Raw genomic sequence first — 20,648 nt, 5'->3', positions numbered from 1 at the left:
TGTAGAGGAGGTTAGTCCTGGGAATTGAGACACCTGTTTGTGTGCCTGACTTAAAAAGAAAAAAGGGACGGCAGAAGTACTGTTTAAAATAGATAAAATGCTGACGAACTCATAGAAAATAGATTAAATATTGTCTCTCAGTTGACTTTGGGTTTTGATGCATAGGAGTGTAACTTATTCTGAATACACAATTCAGAACAAAGCCTCTGCAACTGAAAAATTTGATCAAACAGCTCTTTTTAGCCAGTTTACAAATTACAATCCAGTGTCCTAATTTGGTCCTCAATATGAGTTCCCCAAATGCAGGTTTGTGGATAACACAGAGCCAAAATTTGGGATTAAAAGTTATTTCTTAACCCTTGCTATTCGCATTGGCAATGGAGCCTCTGGCCTGTCTCATCCTCTCTGATTTAGTGGTCCAAGGCTGGTCCTGGGACCCCCATCATGTGGATAAAATCGCTCTCCATGCGGACTATGTCCTTCTTTTCATGACCGATCCAGAACATTCAGGCCCCCACTGCCTAGAGATACTTCAAAGTTTTGAGACCGTTTCCATACTCCGACCTAATCGCGCCAAATCCACCCTTGTCCCCCTCCACATATCGAGAGCGTGCTCCGAGTGGCAATCCACCATTCCCATCAGGAGACAGTCCTTTAAATATCTGGGGTTTTGGATAGCTCTCCTACCGGAGTTGGAATGGGCTCTGAATATCACCCCCCTGATCACCAAAGCCAAAACCGATCTTAAACGCTGGCAGGCTCTGCCGCTTAATCCCCATGGCCATAGCGCCCTTTTTAGAATGATGATTCTCCCCGCTTCCTTTATATTCTCCAAAACATTACCCTTCACCCTCCGGGGAGTTGGTTTCGAAACTTCAATGGAACCCTTACCAGATTCCTATGGGGGCATGGGAGATTGCGCATTGCCGTGGCTCACTGCCAGATCCCGCCCTTTGATGGCGGTATGGGAGTGACAAACTTATACCTTTATTACCTGGGATGCCTACTGGTAACCAGGCGCTATACAAAACTCAGAATAATAATAATAATAATTACCTTGCAACCAGACTCCTCGTAGTCCATGATTGGTATACGGGAGGCTGATCTGACCCGGCTTATCGAACTGAGCTTAGGTACATGGACTTCCCACAGCTGCATGCCTATCTCTACGGCACTTCTATACCGCTCACACTCCCCCAGATCACTAGATCAGTCCTGGTGGCTTGGCGCTCTGACCTCCGGCACACCCGCTGGGATAGAAAACATACTCAACACACCCCCCTATGGCAGGGCACATGGCTCCGAGAGACCTCCTCCCTCATGGGCTTCTGGTCCTGCGACCACATTGGGATCGCTCTCGTCGGGGATATTTGGGTGGGTGACCACATTCGGACCTTTGCTGAGCTACAAAAATGCCACTCCCACCACACCTCCCAATTCTATTGATACCTCCAACTCCGCCACGCACTCACAGCACATATCTCCCCCGATACATTCGATACCCAAATTCAGCCCACTAGAAGCGCAGGTACTGATGGGAAACCTGGGGCGGGGAGGGGTCTTGAGGATATATTGATTTCTAGTTAACAACACCCCTACCAACCTGGACACACTCCGAGCCCGCGGGAGGAATGGTTGGGCCCCCTGGAGGAGGCGGATTGGCGTGACGCCCTTATTGCCCCCAAAAACCTTACGACCTCCTCCAAGGTTCGCCTCATCCAACTTTACTACCTCCACACAGCCTACTTCAAACCGCTGTGTCTATATGGGCAGCTAGTGTTCTAATTATATGAAAGTCAATTTTATTAAATTGCAACTGAAACGAACAGATAAGTAAAATTATTCATAATTGGATCTAGTTGGCTTCTACTAGAGAAAATATGCAATAACTAACACATCTGTACAAAGCTTACCTTCTCTTGGATGCCATCTTCTCACAAGATGGTGGGAAAGTGGACATTAAACACGTTTTATCAACGATACGCTCACAAGGCTTTCCTGTTTGTGGGGACCACCCTTAATGCCACTGCAATTGTAATCCTAAAAAAGCTTGTGTCCTGAGTCCGCGGTCCAAAAATGCTTGCCTTCCATGTCTCTGTGTAATGTGTGCAACAGCTTCATGTGCATGGTTGTCAGACACCACCTGTAACGTGGAATCTAGTTCGAGCCCAAGCATATTCAAAAGATTCTGTGTCGCATATTCAACTGTACAACAAACTGTACAACAAACATGTATTGTTATGTATTAAACTCAATCTCTTCTCTTTATTCCTAACCATACTGTCATCACCACGGTGCCTAATTTGTTAATGAATAAGTGCCTTTATTTCTCCTTATTTCCTTCTTCTCTGTTTTGCTTCCTCTTGCTTTGAATCAAAGTCTGCAGAGGGAAGTTAGTGCCAGGCCCAAAACTGAGGGTCAGTAAGACCCACCTGAAACCACCGCCTCAAATTAAGCACTGAATCACCAATGAAGTAAACCCAACTGACCCACTTAAGTGCTTATGCATATAAAATCATTCTATAACACTTCAATCATAAAACCCTACTTCTTAAATCTGTTCTTATAAATACTACTGAAGATATTTCCAGCTCCTCTCATTTCTACAGTTCATTTACATAGAGCAGACTACATGTCAGACACATATGTTCAGTCATCACCACTATCGGGAGTTCCTCCATTTAAGCTTACCTTGCCAGGGGTCTTGGCAGCCAGGTTCTCCTGAGTTGTCCCAAGAGCTGAGGCCAACGCAGCATCAAGTTGCCAGGACCCATCTGCCTTCTGAAGAGAGATGAGTCTCAGGAGGGGATCTTCCTTGGGGGGAGGAATTATTTCAGGCTCTGGAGTAGCAATCACCTCAGGGGCTGCTTCAAAGACAAATAAGGAATGTGAGATACTAAGGAAGAAACGAGGAGAGATGCTGTTAATCTGTGGTTAATGCCCATCTGCATTATTCGGAAAACATTCAATGAAATTTAAATGAGCAACTTCTCTTATTCTTTGGGTTTACAATCTCTTGGCGCAGAGTCAATTTAATAACATCACTAACAGAACCATTAGGTATTTTCTCTTCTTTGAACTGGATTGTAGAATATAGCTATTACACACTTCCTGAAAAAGCATTTAACCATTAATTACTAAATTGCGTGATAATGATGTTCACAAGTAAGGAGACCTCAAGCTCTATATCCTGCAAATAGGCTCAACAGTTCCAGGGTTGTACGCAAGAACCACGGTGACAGACTCATCAAAATACAATACTGGAAAAGCAAGATAGAGAAGACCAGACACCAGACCAAATCCTGCTATGCTTCAAGGATATGGAACTTCTATCCTCCTGAATTTCTCTAGCACCACCTTTGCATCAGAGAAGAGCTCAAGACCATACTACTGAGGTAGCTACACTTCGCAGTGTAACCACTAAAGTAACAGATGCCAAAGAAGGAAATATCAGGGAATCTACACATGCACTCAGGTACCCTTCCCACCCCTCACCATTACAGTGCCCTGCCTTCTTTCAATTCCCTTTCTTTTCAATTCCTACTTAATGCACAGATTCTCCTAGTCTCCTCTTTACTGTTACACCCTATACCCAGGGTTGTGCTATGTAAATCCAAAAACATATGTCCAAAGTATTACAATGATCTCCTATGGTTCTGCCAATTCAAAATTAAAGTTTTTTTACTATCTCGATAATAAACCATTACAATATAAGGTAGACAGACCATAACTATTCACTAGCCCAGCACCGCTGCACTAAAACAGCTAATTCAAAATGAAGACGTAAAACACAGAAAATTGCCCACAATAATGCTATTAAAGCAAAATAATAAAAATAAAATAAAACAAAACAATAAACGTGACAAAAAAATTTCACTTTCATGGCCAGGGCCCCGTCTGGGATCTGGCGAGGTACTGGCCACTATAAGCTTTTGTTACCTTACTTCTATCTTTAGCAAAATTAAAAAACGTTTGCATGTTTCGGTACAATTGCCCTTAAATTGAGTAAAAAGCCACAGGTATCAGAAGCAGTTCAAACACCTGTGTACGTGATTTCACAGGGCTATCATTTTTTCAAAGTAGTATAGCATCGATCATTACTTCTATAATATTTACTCCTTGCCTATTCCAAGAGGGCGCTGTGAATTTCGTTCAAAGGGTTAGGGTTAGAGATTACATTTCTTACACAGATCTCTTAGATCTCATTGCAAGACCGATCTTACCACCTCAGGGAGCAAGAAAGCTCATAAACCTCTTACAGACTTAAGCTGCACAAGCCGGTGAGCAAAAAAATGGAGCAGAGGAGACTGATTGAGGAGTAATTCTGCTACAGCACTCTAGAGGTCGGCTGGATTGTCCAACAAAGGATAAGTGAGGTGCGGCAAAAGAGGATTTACGATGTTATGGTTAAGACAGAAGGCTAGCATTATGCATTATCACTTTTAATTACTACACTGAGCAGCACTTAAAGAATAGAATGCAGACTCTTGAATGAACACGTAAAGTAAATATAAATCTGAAGCACTATATAAGCCCTCTGTCCTACATTTTCTTCCACTTTTGTGTGCTGTCCTGAACAGATGTGTGTGCCTTTCGTTTAGATTGTTTTTTTTTTTAGAACATATGTTTTCTGTGTTGTTTAGGTTAAGTAATTCGGTCAATTGGTGGGAGTTTTAAGTAGTTGAAAATAGTGTTTTTTTTAACAACACTGAATCCTTTTGGTACAAGTGTTAGGGTACATATTTTAAAATTTACTTTTGATGGGATAACCCTAAATCCTGATAACTACATTTAAAAAATAAATACGTTTAGTAGAAAAGAAACTGTCAAATTTAAGGCTGTTAATTGAAATTATGTCCGATTCACCGTGTTGTAGATCCGCTGCTTTGGAAGGCTGCTGCGAGTGCTCGCGCCCCGAAAAGGACCCTGGAAGAGAAGAGTAAGCTTCTGCGTGAAGCCGGCGGTGCCATCCTGGAAAAGGGCATTGCGTCAGCACCTTGCATGGAATAATTATGTTTTCATAGTCAGTGGTGCACAAGTGATTGAGCTCGCAAAATGTTCAGGTAACAGTAATTCTCACGTCAGCTGTGCCCATAAGAGGGAGAGCATAAGAAATATTATCAGGACTTAATATTCTAAGTATTGGGGCGTGGCTTGACTGCGGACTAGGATAGCTGCGTTTTAGTGGAGCTCCCGATCGAACCCTGTAATCCAGTACCCATCAGAGTCCCTGAAGAATGCCACTAACCTGCAGAAGTTGTGCTAGGGTGTAGGAGCGGCCTACCCCTCCCCGGGCCCCGTTTGCTGTGAGGGACCACTTGGGGCGCTAAATGAGACCCTACGAGTCCGGAATATTGGAGAACGCGCACCAGAGGAGTGAGGGCCTTCCAGAGCCACCCCCGATGAAGATTAGACAACGCATCTGCGGAGGGATCATGCCTGACCAATTTGAGGAGCCAAGGGGTGGCTTGAGGTAGCTCTAGACCGGAGCGGCCGAAGGGCCTTGCCCAAGGCGGTAACCAGATCGAGACTCAAGGTGGCCAGTGAACTGGGCCTGAGGCAGGGGTCTGGCGCTGCTGAACGGGGCTGTTTGCTGTGCTCTTCTTCACCAGTTTGTGTTTGTTATACACAAGGGAACCCCATACAGTAGAACCTGGGGTAGAATGATAATTTTAAAGAACAGTGGTTCGAGGTAGGCCTTATGAGGTCCTTAGAGGAAAAAGGAGCGAGTATTTAATAAGTCACCAGTTGACTCACTAAGGAGGCGCAGGCTGCTGGCTGGTCAGGTGGATGAAGAACGGCCAGGGCTGATGTAACCGAGGGAGCGAGATTATTTTAGAGACTCACCGGGAGCAAGGCCTTAAGATGCTGTCACGTACCCCCCCACCCGACACCCCCCCCCCCAAAGGCCGCAGACCGAAGGTGAGCAGTGCCGGTCCTAGAGGGGTTGAGCAGTGAGCTTCCACTGGGCAGATAAGGCCACAGGAAGAAAAATCATGAAACAATCAAGAGGGAGGAGGAAGCCTGAGTCAAGGCCATCTTAGCGCCCATGCAGAGGCCAAGATCGGGGGCCTGGCACTGTACTTGACGGTGGATATCACTCCTCTCCACTCTCCGGGTGGCAGCATTTTCGCTCCCTCCATAAGGTGACAATCAATTGTGGTGAAAGGAGGTTGATCCGCCCAGCAGAGTCGGGACTTGGTGTGGTCAAGGAACAAAGGTCTGTTGGATGCGTGGAGTCCGAAGTGATCTGTTCAGCACTAGAGGCAAGGATAAGAAGGAAATGGTGAAACCAAAGGGAGCAGGCCCCCCCACAAGTGAACACGATGGACAATAAAGCAGGTGCTAGGTTCAACAATGTCCCAGACGGGGAGGTGGCGGTAGAGTCCTCCCTAACGACCATAATGGCAGCGATAAGGGATGTGAGGGGAGCGCTGGAAACAAAAATAGATTCTGTATCAGTGGAAGTTACCCTAATCAGAGCGGACCTTTCCAAGCTTAGTGATGAAGTCTGCACAACCAAAAAAAAATCTCTCCGCTTCAGGCCACAATAAACCGCTTGAGTCTCAGGTACTCACACTGATACAGCAGGCCCCACATATGGCAGCAAGACTAGAAGACCAAGAAGAAGAGCGAGGAGAAATACCATTCGAGTTGTGGGGCTCCCAGATGGTGCGGAGGGCCCCAGTGTTGATCTCTTCCTGGAGGATTTTATTGTGAACAAGTTCCAACCCAAAAGAGTTTTAAAATTCTTCTCCATTGAGAGAGCAAATAGAGCTCCGGTCCCCCTACCTGGGCCAGGGCCCCTCCCTGCACGATTATTGCCAAAAATATTTAGTTACTGAAACAGGGATGCAATCCATCAAGCAGCAAGATCAAAAGGGGAACTGTGCTTTGAGAAACCTCTAATCCATTTCTTTCCGGACTTTACACAGCAAGTACAGCACCAATGGAGAAGATTTGAGTCAGTGTAAAGGGAGCTCAGAGAGAGAAACATTAAATATATAATGATGTTCCGGAAAAACTACGCCTCATAGCGGACTGTAAAACCTGGCACTTCGCAACACCAGAGGAGGCGTGGGCGTGGCTGGAGAGCTGGTCTACATCTGTGGGTTCCACGTAAATTTAGAATCAAGCGAAACCCCCAGGTAAGAAAACGATTCGACCAATTCCAGCTTTTGGCTATTCAAAAATAAAGATCCTTTATCGGTTTTATTAGGATTCAGAGTCATGCATTTTGTTTTTGCTACATTAATTTCTAACCCTACTGTGTATTTAAAATGCCATTCTGGGTGAGGGACAGAATGCAATGACCCTAATCTAAAATTAAAGCCAAGACTACCTTAGAAAATACCAAACTCATATCAGTTATTTCTTCAACCAAAGTTCTGAGGATTATTTCGAAATAAACCTGGTGTACAGTATTTTTTATTACTGCATTTATGCTTTATTAGGCATTATTCAGCCTATTGGAGGTAATTTCTTTAAAATATTGGAAATGCTACAGTACTTCTACGCTCTACAAAACACTTTATATAACATTTAAACACTATATTCTCTTATTATAGTTAAATGCAGTATGGCTATACTTCAATATCAGAAGTCGTAACTGACCACCTAAAGCTGTCTTGATATTTAAAATAACCCTTTTATTTTCTCCAACAAGACCTTCTACAAAGTACTGTATCATATTTCGTGCATATGGATCACCACCATTTTCCATATTATTTGGCCAGAGGAAACTATGTTTTCAACAGTGGCTGCTTCACAATAATAGGTTATATTGTATCAGGTATGACAATATAAGAAACAGTTAAAACCAACGTTTGTGAATATTGCATTTACTTCAGAAAATGCCAATAACAATTTGTGAATTGTAGTGAGTGTTATGCATAGTATTTATTTTTAAAATGTACTATGAAAACATTGTTTTTTTTTACAATCCATTGATTGCTTTTCCCCCAATGTTCGTTGATGATGCTTCATACAGACCACTGTTTATAGTGAACAAGTGTGAAAGCTGAGAACAGTAAAAAGGAGATCATATTTATGCTATATTGTATTAAAAGGTTATAGTATAAAAAGTATGTTGGTATAATTTTGTAATTTTCAAGATCAAATAAAAAAATGTGTCCTTTACTTTTACAGTGGATGGAGTTCAGCAAGATTGTATGTCTCAAATCACTTCTCTATCATAGACAAATTCATTAGTCATAAGTAAAGTAATACAGCCATTTGCTCACACATACAAGCCCACATACACGTTACTGAAACATACATGCACCCTTCATGCACTCATATAATTATCTATACACCAGTCAAGCAGTCAATCAATTATCCATCTACGTAGGGAGACAGCGTTTACAACGCTGGTAATACCACGTGGGTTGATACAATGCGGACGTTACATCGTCCGCGTTGTTACCACGCATGGCATTCCATCGCAAGTTTTTTTTTTTGTAGAGTTTTATATAGCGTGAACTTGACCCGAACCGAATCGGGTATCAGAGCGCTTTACATAGCACCAGTTACGTTACATGAGGACACACATTCATTTTTGTTAAGACGGGGAGATTAAGTGATTTGCCCAGATTCACAGGATGTTTGGCGTCGTTACTGAGACTCGAACCCAGATCCCCAGGTCCAAGGTCGAGCGGTCTAGCCGTTAGGCCAACTCTTCTCCCCATTACTTATGCATTCTTTCCTAACATTCATTCACCAATGCTGTATTATGCAACCATTGGTACACCAGTCATTCACTATTGTAATGATTATAGACATACTTATACACTCATTCATTAATGCTATTTTTTTAAACAGTAAAAAAAGTTTTTTTTAAAGTTTTGAGATTTAAAAAACAAAAATTGGTGCAAAAAAATAACTGTAACTGGCAGTTTAAAAACTTGAAGAAGCTCTTAAAATCATAAAAATACTCTCAACGACCCAAAGACAAAATCAACATTTGTGAGTCTTGCAAGTGTTGCGGAGAGCTGTTATGCTTTGCTCACCAGCACTAACCACAACTCCACTTGAGGAATTTGATTTCCTGAGAGGTAATTTTCAGGCTATACCTATTTTGTACTTACTACCTAAAGTCCAAAAGGATGAGGTGAACCCTCCTGGCAGACACATTATGTTATCAAGAGGTAGTGTTTTAAAGAAGACCTCTAAGTATATATTTTTTTGTCTACCCTACCTTTGTACTTGATTGACAGTCATGACTGTCTCAAGCATATTAATGACATATATTTGAACTCTAAATATCCCCTGATGACACTTGATCCCAAGTCGTTATACCAGCAGTAATCACAATTTTGGTTTAATTGCTTGTAGACATTTTTTAGGATCCAGACCCATTTCTTTCTATCAACAAAGTGAGATGCTTTTGGCCATGATAGAGTTTTGCCTTAACAACATTATTTTTTGTTTGATGAGAAGATCTATGTTCAAACACATGGCACTGCTACGGCACCGGATTCATCCCCAGCTATGCTAATTTGGGGATTGGCTGGTGGGAGGAGCAGGTAGTCTGGGGTTTTAACAACTCATTTTCAAGAGCATATTACAGCTTTGTGTAGATGCATTGTTGGATTCTTTCTCTTTCGGGAAGGGGATCCCTCTACTGCTAATGAATTTGTGAAGATCCTTAATGATAATATTTATAACCTACAAGTGCAATTGGTCATGACAGCATTGATTATTTGGTTATTGGGATTAAAATTATCAACAATAAGATTACCACTAGCATTTTTTGAAAGGAGAAGGCAGGCAATTGATTATTACATGCTAAGTGTGGATACCCATTGAACTGGATTTGGAATATTCACTATCTGACATTTTTATGGTTTAAAAGAAATTGCAGTGAGAATGATGCCTTTGTTGAAGAACAAGACCATATGTTGAATCACTTCAAAATTAGAGGGTACCCCAACAGTGTATGAAGGAATGCTAAATAGACGGTGAGGTTGAAGGATAGAAAATATCTTATTCACCCTGTGGAACTGACAAAGGGCAACTAAACTATTTAGAGAAGCTCAGGGTCATCATGACATACAATACCAATTCTAGTGAGATTGCCAACATATTGAGAAAATATTGGCATGTTGTATGTTCTAATGCAGACATTGGATGAATGGTGGGAGAGCACCCGAACATTACTCATAAAAGGAACAACGCCCTAAAAGACAGGCTCACGAAAACAGAAACCCTATCTAAATCCAAGGCTGAGGGTTCAAATATTACAGGATATTTTTGACCTGTAATAAGTCTGTAAATACAGTTATAATGCGAAGGAATATTTTTCACCACATACGGTTGTACCTACTGGTATTAAGAAACATCTGAGCTGCAACTCTGATTTCTCTGCTGATATGCTCTCCTGTCCTTGCTCTCTAAGGTATGTAGGATGTACTATTCACTCAGCAAAATAAAAATAAGAGCTTTTACATATGTGTGCTATAGAGAGCAATAAAGAGATCTATCCAGTAGCTCGCCATTTTCAGTTACATCACAATAGCAATCCTGACTTTGTCAATCACAAAGAATTTCAATAAGTTCAGTTAAAAGCCAGAGAAGGTGATAGAGCACTATCCCTTTGACGCCTTGAACCAAGATACATTATAACGTTAGAATCAAAGCCACCTTTTGTATTAAACAATGATAAAGAGGTTTTCAACCCAGGGCACTGATGTATATATGTGGGAACCTTTCTAAGGTCAATAGCATTCTAACTATTTTGTCAATAGCTGCACCAAAGTATGTTGCTTTCTTCTGTTGAGCTTTTTTGAGTAACTTGGTTGTTTATTCTGTGTTTTAGCTGCTGTATTGAGCTATTGTCCTAGGAGAGAGAATTTTATGTTTCTTTTTTACAGACTGGTAATGAGGATGTCACTTGGATAGGTTCAGATTCCATTTCGGTCTACAATAATTAACTAATTCTCTGTAGTAATGTGAATATATTTTAGTTAAAAGGGTGCCCACTTGGGCCTTATACATGAATACTGAAATTGACCTCTATATTAATGAGTATTAGAGCATTCTTTTGATTTTTGTACTAATGTGATGGGATAGTTTTACTTGTGGTTACAAATAGTTTCCCTGGTCCAGTTTTTGTCCCTTACTCTTCGTCCACTAATTCTTTTTTGTGGGATTCATACTGTGTTTCTGGAATGTAATTCTGTGTCCATGGGGCTCTATTGATTAACATTTACTTCTAGGTTTAGAATGTATTTCATCTATTTGGTTGATTTTGTATGTAGTTCATTTTCAGGGGGTTTGGGTTAACCTATAACATTTAGTCTTTAGCCAGATTCATATTATGTATTTTAGCTTTTGAAATTGAATTTGCCTTTGAAAGGTATTTTCGGTTAGACAAGATATTTGACCCCTCCGTATACATTCAATTATACAGTTTAGATGTATACGTATATTAACATTTTGATCATTCCAACATGTTGCCATCAGCAACATGGGGTGTGCTTGATTTGTCTGTCTTCAATGCTTACACTTTGTCACTTTAATTGCTCTGTTGTGAGTCGGTTTCTCCACCTGTGATCAAAGCACTTAGCCATAACACTTTGAGTGCCACCTCTGCACTTTTGTATCAATAAATGATGGATTCATACACCTACATAAGTACGCTCATATTTGGTGTTTTCTGTCGATTATTATAAACTGCGAGTTTCGCCCCTCACCACGAGCATCACCATCAACGATTGGGCCTGCGTCTGCCCTTTTCTTGCGAAAATTGTGTACATGATATACATAGAATTTAAAGAAGAAGAATAATGTGTTTTTGTTGAGCTTTCGATTAATTTTTTGACAAAAATATTTCTATGTCTTTTTCTAGTAAGAGAACTTCAGTTTTAGCTACAGACCCTATGAAAATGTAAATGTGTTAAGAGCTACATGAAGGAAGTAGAAGAAGCTGTGTAGTCCAGCTCATTGCTGTTTAGCAGCAAGGTAGTTAAACTGTTGAGACAGTACTGCTAGTTCTGTAGCTTCTCACTGGGCAAACTTGCCTGTGTTGCTAGAGGAAAGCAATGGATGAGAGAATGATTTTGCAGGGACTCCCATGGCTGTGGAGTTATTGACTGAAGTTGCAAGGCCTGCTGTTTCCATCGTACTGCTAATGATAAAGCACAGGCTATTGCTGCTTGTCTTCTTTATCTCTTTTTATGGATGAGGTTTAGCCATTGGAGAATAGACTAGCAGAGTCGATATATTGCAGTGTTTGTAGTGAATGTGCGAACGCTTGTGAAACTGACAAAGCGACATGATTTGGGCATGACCCTTATGCTAAGGCACATGTACTCACATCGTTGAGATTGCATATTCTGCGGTGTGTGTCCAGAGTGGGTTTTGAAATTTCTGTCTTTGTGGACAAAGACAGGTTGGTTTAGACCAACCACGCCATACCCTTGCAGAGCAGAATGGTTTTAGACCATGCCATTCTGTTGTGCCGCATGCTGGTGCAATTGCACAGATAATGGACAGGCCAGCAGCTGTTCTTCCAATCAGACAAAGCTGTGAGCAGGTGGCAATAATACCTCTTGATCTATGGTCTGCAATATCTGCCAAACAAGCCTCTGCTAGGTCCAGCAAATGATGGAGAGTGGGAAAATGTTTTAGCCAAATATCTCTTTTGCCACATTGAGCGAGGACAGAGTGAAAAATATTTTGTCAAGCTGCCCTTCCTCCTTATAGCCCCTTCCAACCCTCAACCCACCAGCTCAAGGTCTCTATGTTTTGTCATAGACACAGATGTTTATGACTATTCTGGTTGTAGATGTTTGTAACATGAAATGTAAGGTGCTCAAGTGCCGGTGACAAATGTTTGTGTGTTTGAGTCATTAAAGTCAGGTCTCCCAGGGCCCCTCCCCCACTCAGCTACATACATGTGTGATTGTTATGTTCACCATTGTCTATATTTGGTAGCTATACAGTCCACAAGTGTATCTGGTGGGGGATGGGAGCGTCTGGGTGTGAAATTGTTCGTGCCTACCTTACTATTCATTTATGTTTGAATTGTTTTTGGAAGTTCAAGTATGTAACAGCTATCACAACTTAACTGTGTTCGACTATGTGGGGATTGAGGGTTTGGTCAATCAAGATGTAGCATTTGCCCAAGCGGACTCGTGTGTTTTTGGAATGTTTGAAATCATTAACATGTGGGTGCTGTAGCACCTAAGTGTGTTTGAGTGTCTGAGTTGTGAGAGTCATGCTCATCTGTTAAATGTGAGTGTATTTTTTCAATGTTTACAATTATCAACATATTTGCATTCGTGTGTCTAAGTGATGGGAGTCAGATGCGCCTTTCCAGGGAATGCATCTTTTGATAATGTTAACAATCTTCATTAAGTAGCTGTGGCTATATTGACTGCATGAGTAGCAAGAGTTGGACACAAGAGTGCATGTTCTCCACCCATGCTGACCTTTTTTGTGTGTGTGTTTTTCTCTATGGTTTTTTATGAGTTTGAGTATGTAAAAGGGGAGGGTTAGCTTATATTCACAGTCCTCAATACTGGCAAAGAATATGAGCGGGTAGAGGCGAGCCTGCCAAGTGGTGGGCTTATTCCATGATGACCTCAACAGTACTTGCAAGAGTTTCTGTGTCTGTGCAAGAGCTGCAAATGTGTAGCTTATTTTTGAGTGCACGCATGAAATTATTCGGAGCATGCATGCTGCCGTCAGTAACCATACTTACAATCACTGTCTGCTAACATATAGATTGCATACAGCACTAGTACAGGCACACTGGACACTCATTTTCAAAATGTATGGATGAAAAATCACCAAATCAATAAGAGAGAAAATTATAAAAAGACTACCATGGCATTAAAATCAGGTGAACCTTCATTCTATGGTTTTAACGTTATCCTTGGAAAACAGTAAACATTTAAAAATTCATGTTAAATAAGAAAGCAACAACATTGCCCCCGCCGCATAACATTTGAACTGTTTAACTAATCTGAACAAAATTGGCAAACTCAAGTTGTGAATATTGATTAGAGTTTCCCCCATGCGTGGTGCAAATTATTCAAGGTGGGATAGTTATTAAGGGAGCAAACCAGGACTCTACAGACAGAGTGTCAACCTCTATATTAGATATGTCATCCTGGTCTTTCCCCAGACGTTTTGCCTTTTTACCTCTCATTTTTGCTGATTATTTTTGTTGGCCTTAGAACTCTAAGTACTTTACCACTGCTGACCCGTGCTAACGTGCATGAGCTTCTCCCCTAAACATGATGACATTTATACTTTACCACTGCTGACCCGTGCGAACGTGCATGAGCTTCTCCCCTAAACGTGATGACATTTGTGTATACCTGATTGACATATTTGTTGTACTGGTAAGTCCCTTGTAAAGTAGTATACCATAATACCATATACCCAGGGCCTATACTTCATATGTTACTAATGGCCTGCAGCCATGAATAGGCCATCCACAGAAGTAGCCTTAAAAACCTGTCTCACGCCTGCCAAAGCAGTGTCTGTGTGCTGAGTTTACTGTAACTTTAGTGTGGCATTTAAAACTACTTGCCAGGCCTTACACTCCCCTTTTATTACATGTAAGTCACCCCTAAGGTAGGCCCGAAGTAATCATAAGGGCAGGGTGCCATGTAGGTAAATGGTAGGACACTACTTTTAAGTTTGACATGTCCTAGTAGAGACAAACAGCCTACGTCATTTTTCACTACTGTGAGGCCTACCCGTCTTATAGGCCAGCACTGGGAATTCCTTAACACACTTTTAAGCTGTAATTCCTGATCAGAGAGGAGTAGCTTTTTCATGTTTCATATATTTGGAATGGTAATGATAGATCCCCCTTACTGGTGAAGCTAGATTTAACATTACTGTTATAGGAGTGCCACTTTTATAAAGTGGACATTTCCCTCCAATTACTGTTCAATGTGTGAGACAGCCTTTCTACAATACAGGTCTGGCGTGGGGGACAGCTACATTTTGCACATTTCCTCTAGACAGCCACAAACACAAGGAGGTGAGGGTCATCTGCATTCTGAGCACACCTCTGTATTCTGATGGGTCTTCCTAGGCAGGGAGGAATGGGAGGGGCTAACATTTACACTTCAATAGGGAGTGTCATGTCCACACACAAAGCACTGATTTACCCCCCACAGTTAGCCATGCAGACTGGACTCGGTTGAGAGGGATATTTCTACACATCAGAGAGTCATCCCAACATCAAAGGAACTTTTGGGTATAAATACTGGGTCTATGACACCCACAAATTAGACACTTCTGGATCTTGAACTGAACCTCTGTCAAAAGGACTGCTGTGCTGCTTAAAGGACTCTACTGGACTGCTTTTCTGGAAAAGCAGTTTTTCTACTTGTTGCCCTACTGCCTGCTGCTACCTGACTCTACTGAAAGAGAGCTGGACTCTGCCTTCGCTCCAAGTGTTCTCCAAGAGCTTACTGGCTTTCATCCTATTTTCTGAAGTCTCAGGGCCAAAAAAGGCTTTCTGCAAATCTGCTGGTGTTGCTGGACTCTGCCTTCTGTGAGTCCCACGCTTGCCTGAGGTGCCATCACAGTAAGCCTGAACTTTGGATTTGTAATGGTTCCTCGAGACCACAAGTAACCTTTTAAACGCTTGTGACTTCTAAGCACTGTTTGTGCGTTTAATCTTTAAAAAATTGGTTCCCTGATTAAATATCGATGTAAAAAATATAGTTCACAAAAATATCGATGTAAAAATATCGAATACAAAAATATCAACTCCCTATACTTAAACAGGTAAGTACAATAATATTGAATCAAAAATATCAAAGTAAAAAATATAGATGTAAAAAATATCAACTTAAAAAAAATATATAACAAATAAAATATACTAAATAATATTAATATTTTTAACAAAATAAATTCCATTTAATATATATTTTAACTAAATATAATAAATAAACCTAATTAAAAAACAAACCCACAAAAATGTGTACATGTACAAATATTTACTTGAATACATTTTATTTACTATTATCTTTATTTAATTTATAAACGTTTTAAATTATATAAAAATAAAATATATACATATATTAATAATGTAAAATAAAATAATAAAATCTATAATTAATTAACACATTAAACTATTAAAAAAACATTTGAAACCATACATTTCGCAAAACATTAACTACAGCAGTAGTGAAAATGTTGGATAGCGGAGGGGTAAAAATTACTATTCCCACTCCAGTGAGTGCAACAGCAGGGAAAGTGCTGGATAACAGAGGGGTAAAAATTACTATTCCCACTTCAGTGAGTGCGACAGTAGGGAAAAGTGTAGGACAGCGGAGGGGCAAAAATTGCTATTCCCACTCCAGTTAGTGCAAAAGCAGGGAAAGTGTTTGCATACGGAGGGGTAACAATTACTATTCCCACTCCAGTGAATACAACAGTAGGGAAAGTGTTGGATAGCAGAGGGGTAAAAATTACTATTCCCACTCCAGTGAGTGCGACAGTAGGGAAATTGTTGGATAGAAGAGGGGGAAAAATTACTTTTCCCACTCCAGTGAGAGCAAACACAGGAAAAGTGTTGGGATAGTGGAGGGGTAAAAATTACCATTCCCACTCCAATAAATGCATCAGTAGGGAAAGTGTTGGATGGCAGATGGGTAAAAATGACTATTCCCACTCCAGTGCGTGCAACAGTAGGGAAAGTGTTGGATAGCGTAGGGGCAAAAATTACTATTCCCACTCCAGTGAGTGCAACAGTAGGGGAAGTGTTGGATAGCGGACGGGTAAAAATTACTATTCCCACTCCAGTGAGTGCAACAGTAGTGAAAGTGCTAGATACCACACCAATAAAAAAAGAAATCACAATTTTTATTACATTTTATTTCCATTATTAACATAATTAACAACAAAATTAAATTTCTTGTTGAAACATATAACATTCATTAATTACACATTGTTTAACACTAAAATATACACAACACACACCTAAAATAAATTACACAATTACAATTAATAATTACTAATTAAAAAATGCTAATTAGTAACAAATATTGAATTATTAAAAAAAAAGTAAATTACTTCCCACCCTTTCCACCATTTACACCTATAAACACCACAACACACACCTAAAATTAATTAAACATTTATTTAAACAATTTAAATTAATCAACAACTAATAATCAAACAATTATTAATCAATTAATTTACCCATTTAACTCTAAAAACATCACAATTATACAATTATTAATAAATATAAAATATTCAATAAATTACATATAATTAAATTACTTCCCACCCTATTCCCCTATAAAACCACAACCAACTATGGAACTAAAATTGCAAAATTCTATTTAAAAAAAAATATTAACTACTAAAATTTTAACACATATAATATATTTACAAACAATTCTCATACGAAATACTAAAATACATAACATTAATAATAAATCGATATTTTTAACAACTATATTTTTGTAATCGATATTTAATACTTTGATATTTTTGCAATCGATATTACTTACCTAACAATCGATATTCTTGACCACGATATTTTTTTCATTGATTTTTCTGTCGCACGATATTTTTACCTCAATATTTCTGTATTTTGATATTTATACATCGATATTCTAGCTCTGCACCAAAAAATGATATCTCGACTTATACTGATTGGATTTTTGTTGTTTCACTAAGATAAATATTCTCTATTTTTCTAAACCTGTGTGGAGTCTTTCTGTGGTGTATTCATTGTGTTACTGTGTGTTTGTTGCACAAATATTTTCATATTGCCTCTTTCAATAAGCCTGACTGCTCTGTGCCAAGCTACCAGAGGGTGAACACAGATTATCTTTTGGTGTCTATCTAGGTTACCCTTACTGGAGTGGTTGTTTCTGCCTGGCCTGGGTGCATAGCTCAGCTAACCTGTAATCCCTCTGCAGTATGCATATATGGGTGTGGGGGTCAATCCTTTGCCAAAGGTGCTTTGTTATGGCAAGTCCTCAGCCACCATTCCCACAAATCTCACATCATACAAAACCCTAAATCAATACTTAGCTACCATTTAGCAATTACAAATCCTTTTCAGCGTGGACAAAAAATCATATGATCATCTAGATAGCTCTTCTGCTGTACTTCTATTGCTTATTCTTTACCTGGGCTTGACTCAACACCTGAAGTGTCCTCATAATGACATAATATGGCAGCATTGTAAATTATAACGTTTTACATAGCAACTGCTACTATGAATTTGTAGTTTCAAATCACTAGAAGGATTTGTTATATTAAAATAATTCAATGGTAGAATATAACATAATATATCATCGTTCCCATCCAAAGAAAACGATAATTTCTGCTTGTGTTCATCCTGCATTACTTTTAAAATAAACATTTTTAGGCCTTTTTGTCTCTCCTCAAACAATTTTAAATACTTTTCCATTGCTGCCACATGCTACTGGAAGAGTGGGCTCCAGAACAAGGGTTTGGTTTGACTAAAGATACCTTTGCATATGCGACCTAGCACTTCTTCTGTCTCATCTCCTTACTACACCGTCTTCCTATTTAGAAGGGAATTAGAAAACTTGTTGGTCATTCTTCACAGACGTCATTCATCTCTTGATCCCCCTAAAAACACACCCTTCTTACATGATTCATCGTCCATGTAGGCCACTCTATTGCTGTAATCCATTGCGTCATCATATGTCGCATTCTCTGCAGAAAACACAAGAATGAAAATTGCTGTTAAAAAGACATTTCAACAACAAATTGGTTTAACTTAACAAATAGCAGGGAAATAAATTGTTCCCTCCAGTTACCATCTGCCCAATCGAGGATGTAAACTTGATTTATCGTTTTTTGTTTTATATAGTACCCTTATAACAAAGGGGGTATGGCATTGGTTTATTTCACAAAAAGTTTTTTAGACACAGGAATTTTACCCCAAAAAGTCATTTTAGAGTGTGTGGATCACATGACCTGGTACTAGACCCAGAGGTCGCTGCTGCCAAATCCACAGATAAATTGGTGAACAGAGTTAATAATTAGCAGAGTGTTCTGACATGTTTTGCCAGAAAAATTACTTTTCCCTTCTACAAAAATGATGAAGAGTCGGGATCAAAATTCTTTGGCTTAAGACGGGGATTCTTGCATATAGAGAATTTGCATAATCAATATCTGAGAGAACAGTGTTCCTAATCAAAATTGTTTGAGATTGGCAAACTTAAATAACTAAAGACTAACTGGGTCAATGAGCTGGCTGCTTCAAAATCATATAGGCAAATTAAAGAAAATAAGCGACTTAAAGAAATATGGAGCAAAATGGGAATAAAGGCAAACAAAAGGTAGAAAAGGCAGAACAAAGAAGATCTGCCTAAACAGGACATCTGTTTCTCTTGAGGTGGCTTTTGTTGACATTTGAGTGATCTAGAGTGGCAATATGGGTCTGGCTGAATACTTGAAACAAGAACTTAGGGGCCTAATAGGATGGCGGGCAGATCGCCTCCGCTGTGCTGGCGGAGGCGATCCGCCTGCCATCCTTCCACGATTGACCCCCCGCCACATTAGGATGGCTGAGGGGTCTGCTGCGGATGGGAGACCGTACGCCGCTTTTACGCCAGTCGACACGTTGACCGTGCGCAAAACTGCCACAATATGGTGGCGGTGTCTTACAGACGCCGCCAACATATCAAGATGCCGGCGGAGAGCAGCCTTTCCATGGCAGCGTTGCCGCCATGGAAAGGCATGCGTTTTTTGCTGTTGGGGGCCCATAGCCGGCCCCCAGGATGTTGGGGGCGTCAGGGGTGCACATGTGGGGTACCTATATGATACCCCCCTGCATTGGCATGAACAAGGTGGCAGGCACCACGCTGTGCTTGTCACCTTGTGCATGCCAATGCACAACGTGCTTTCCCAGCATTGTGCTGGGAATGGGGGATGCCACCGTGGCAGTGGCATCCTAATTACAGGTGTGGGACCGCGGCACCCCTGGTTGACAGTCCCTTATACCATTATGGTGGCGGGCGGACAAGTCTGCCCAACCTAGTAATAGACCCCTTAGTGTTTTGCATGCATGACAGCTAAACTTGCTTTCTTAGATGCTGCAAACAGGGGAGGTTCTTTGTATACATACATACACACATATATATATATATATATATATATATATATATATATATATATATATATATATATATATATATCCATTAAACCAACTGACACAAGAAGACTGTTGTCTTATACCAGTGCTTCAGCTGTATATCTGAAGCAACGTTTGCTGGAGAGTAATTTTTTCCTGCTTTCAATGCACATGTAATAAGGAAATAGGATCAACAAGCAGATGTCCTGGAGTTTAACTTAAATAACTGGGAGCACCAAGAACTGGATGAGACCAGAAAATGATGGAAAGGAACTTTATATCCTCATCAAGAACAACTATTGCAACAAAGGACTGATACTAATGGAAGACTGGGGCATTTCATCATTTGCACCACTGATCAAACACCAATACAACGGATCAAAAACCATGTCACTTGGTGCCAGAGACCAAGAATTCCATACCAAAACTAACCTTTGCTTTCATTCAAAACAAACAGCTGCTTACCTTCGGTAATGCTCTTTCTGCCGGTAACTCTTTATAATCTCACCTTCTGAATATTCTCCAGGCATCAGACTGGTCTCTTAAACCTTTG

General features: G+C 40.3%; 1 protein-coding gene across 2 annotated transcripts in view; it reads right to left on the bottom strand.

Annotated features, from left to right (window-relative positions):
* The window catches only part of LOC147697852 (von Willebrand factor A domain-containing protein 5A-like), a 522,842-nt gene that overhangs the window by 63,972 nt on the left and 438,222 nt on the right, over positions 1-20,648 (bottom strand). The window contains exons 16-17 of one of the 2 annotated variants that reach the window (XM_086934525.1): positions 18,607-18,672; positions 2,692-2,867 (exon numbers count right to left, since the gene is read on the bottom strand). In XM_086934525.1, coding sequence (XP_086790651.1) covers positions 2,692-2,867; positions 18,607-18,672 — 242 coding nt within the window. The remainder of the gene's footprint in view (positions 1-2,691; positions 2,868-18,606; positions 18,673-20,648) is intronic. The other variant, XM_086934526.1, reaches the window with a different exon arrangement.

The sequence above is a fragment of the Lissotriton vulgaris genome, chromosome 8 (assembly GCF_964263255.1).
Source record: "Lissotriton vulgaris chromosome 8, aLisVul1.2, whole genome shotgun sequence".
Taxonomy (NCBI): domain Eukaryota; kingdom Metazoa; phylum Chordata; class Amphibia; order Caudata; family Salamandridae; genus Lissotriton; species Lissotriton vulgaris.
The sequence above is the reverse complement of the archived record's forward strand: the minus strand, read 5'-3'. Positions and strand labels throughout refer to the sequence as shown.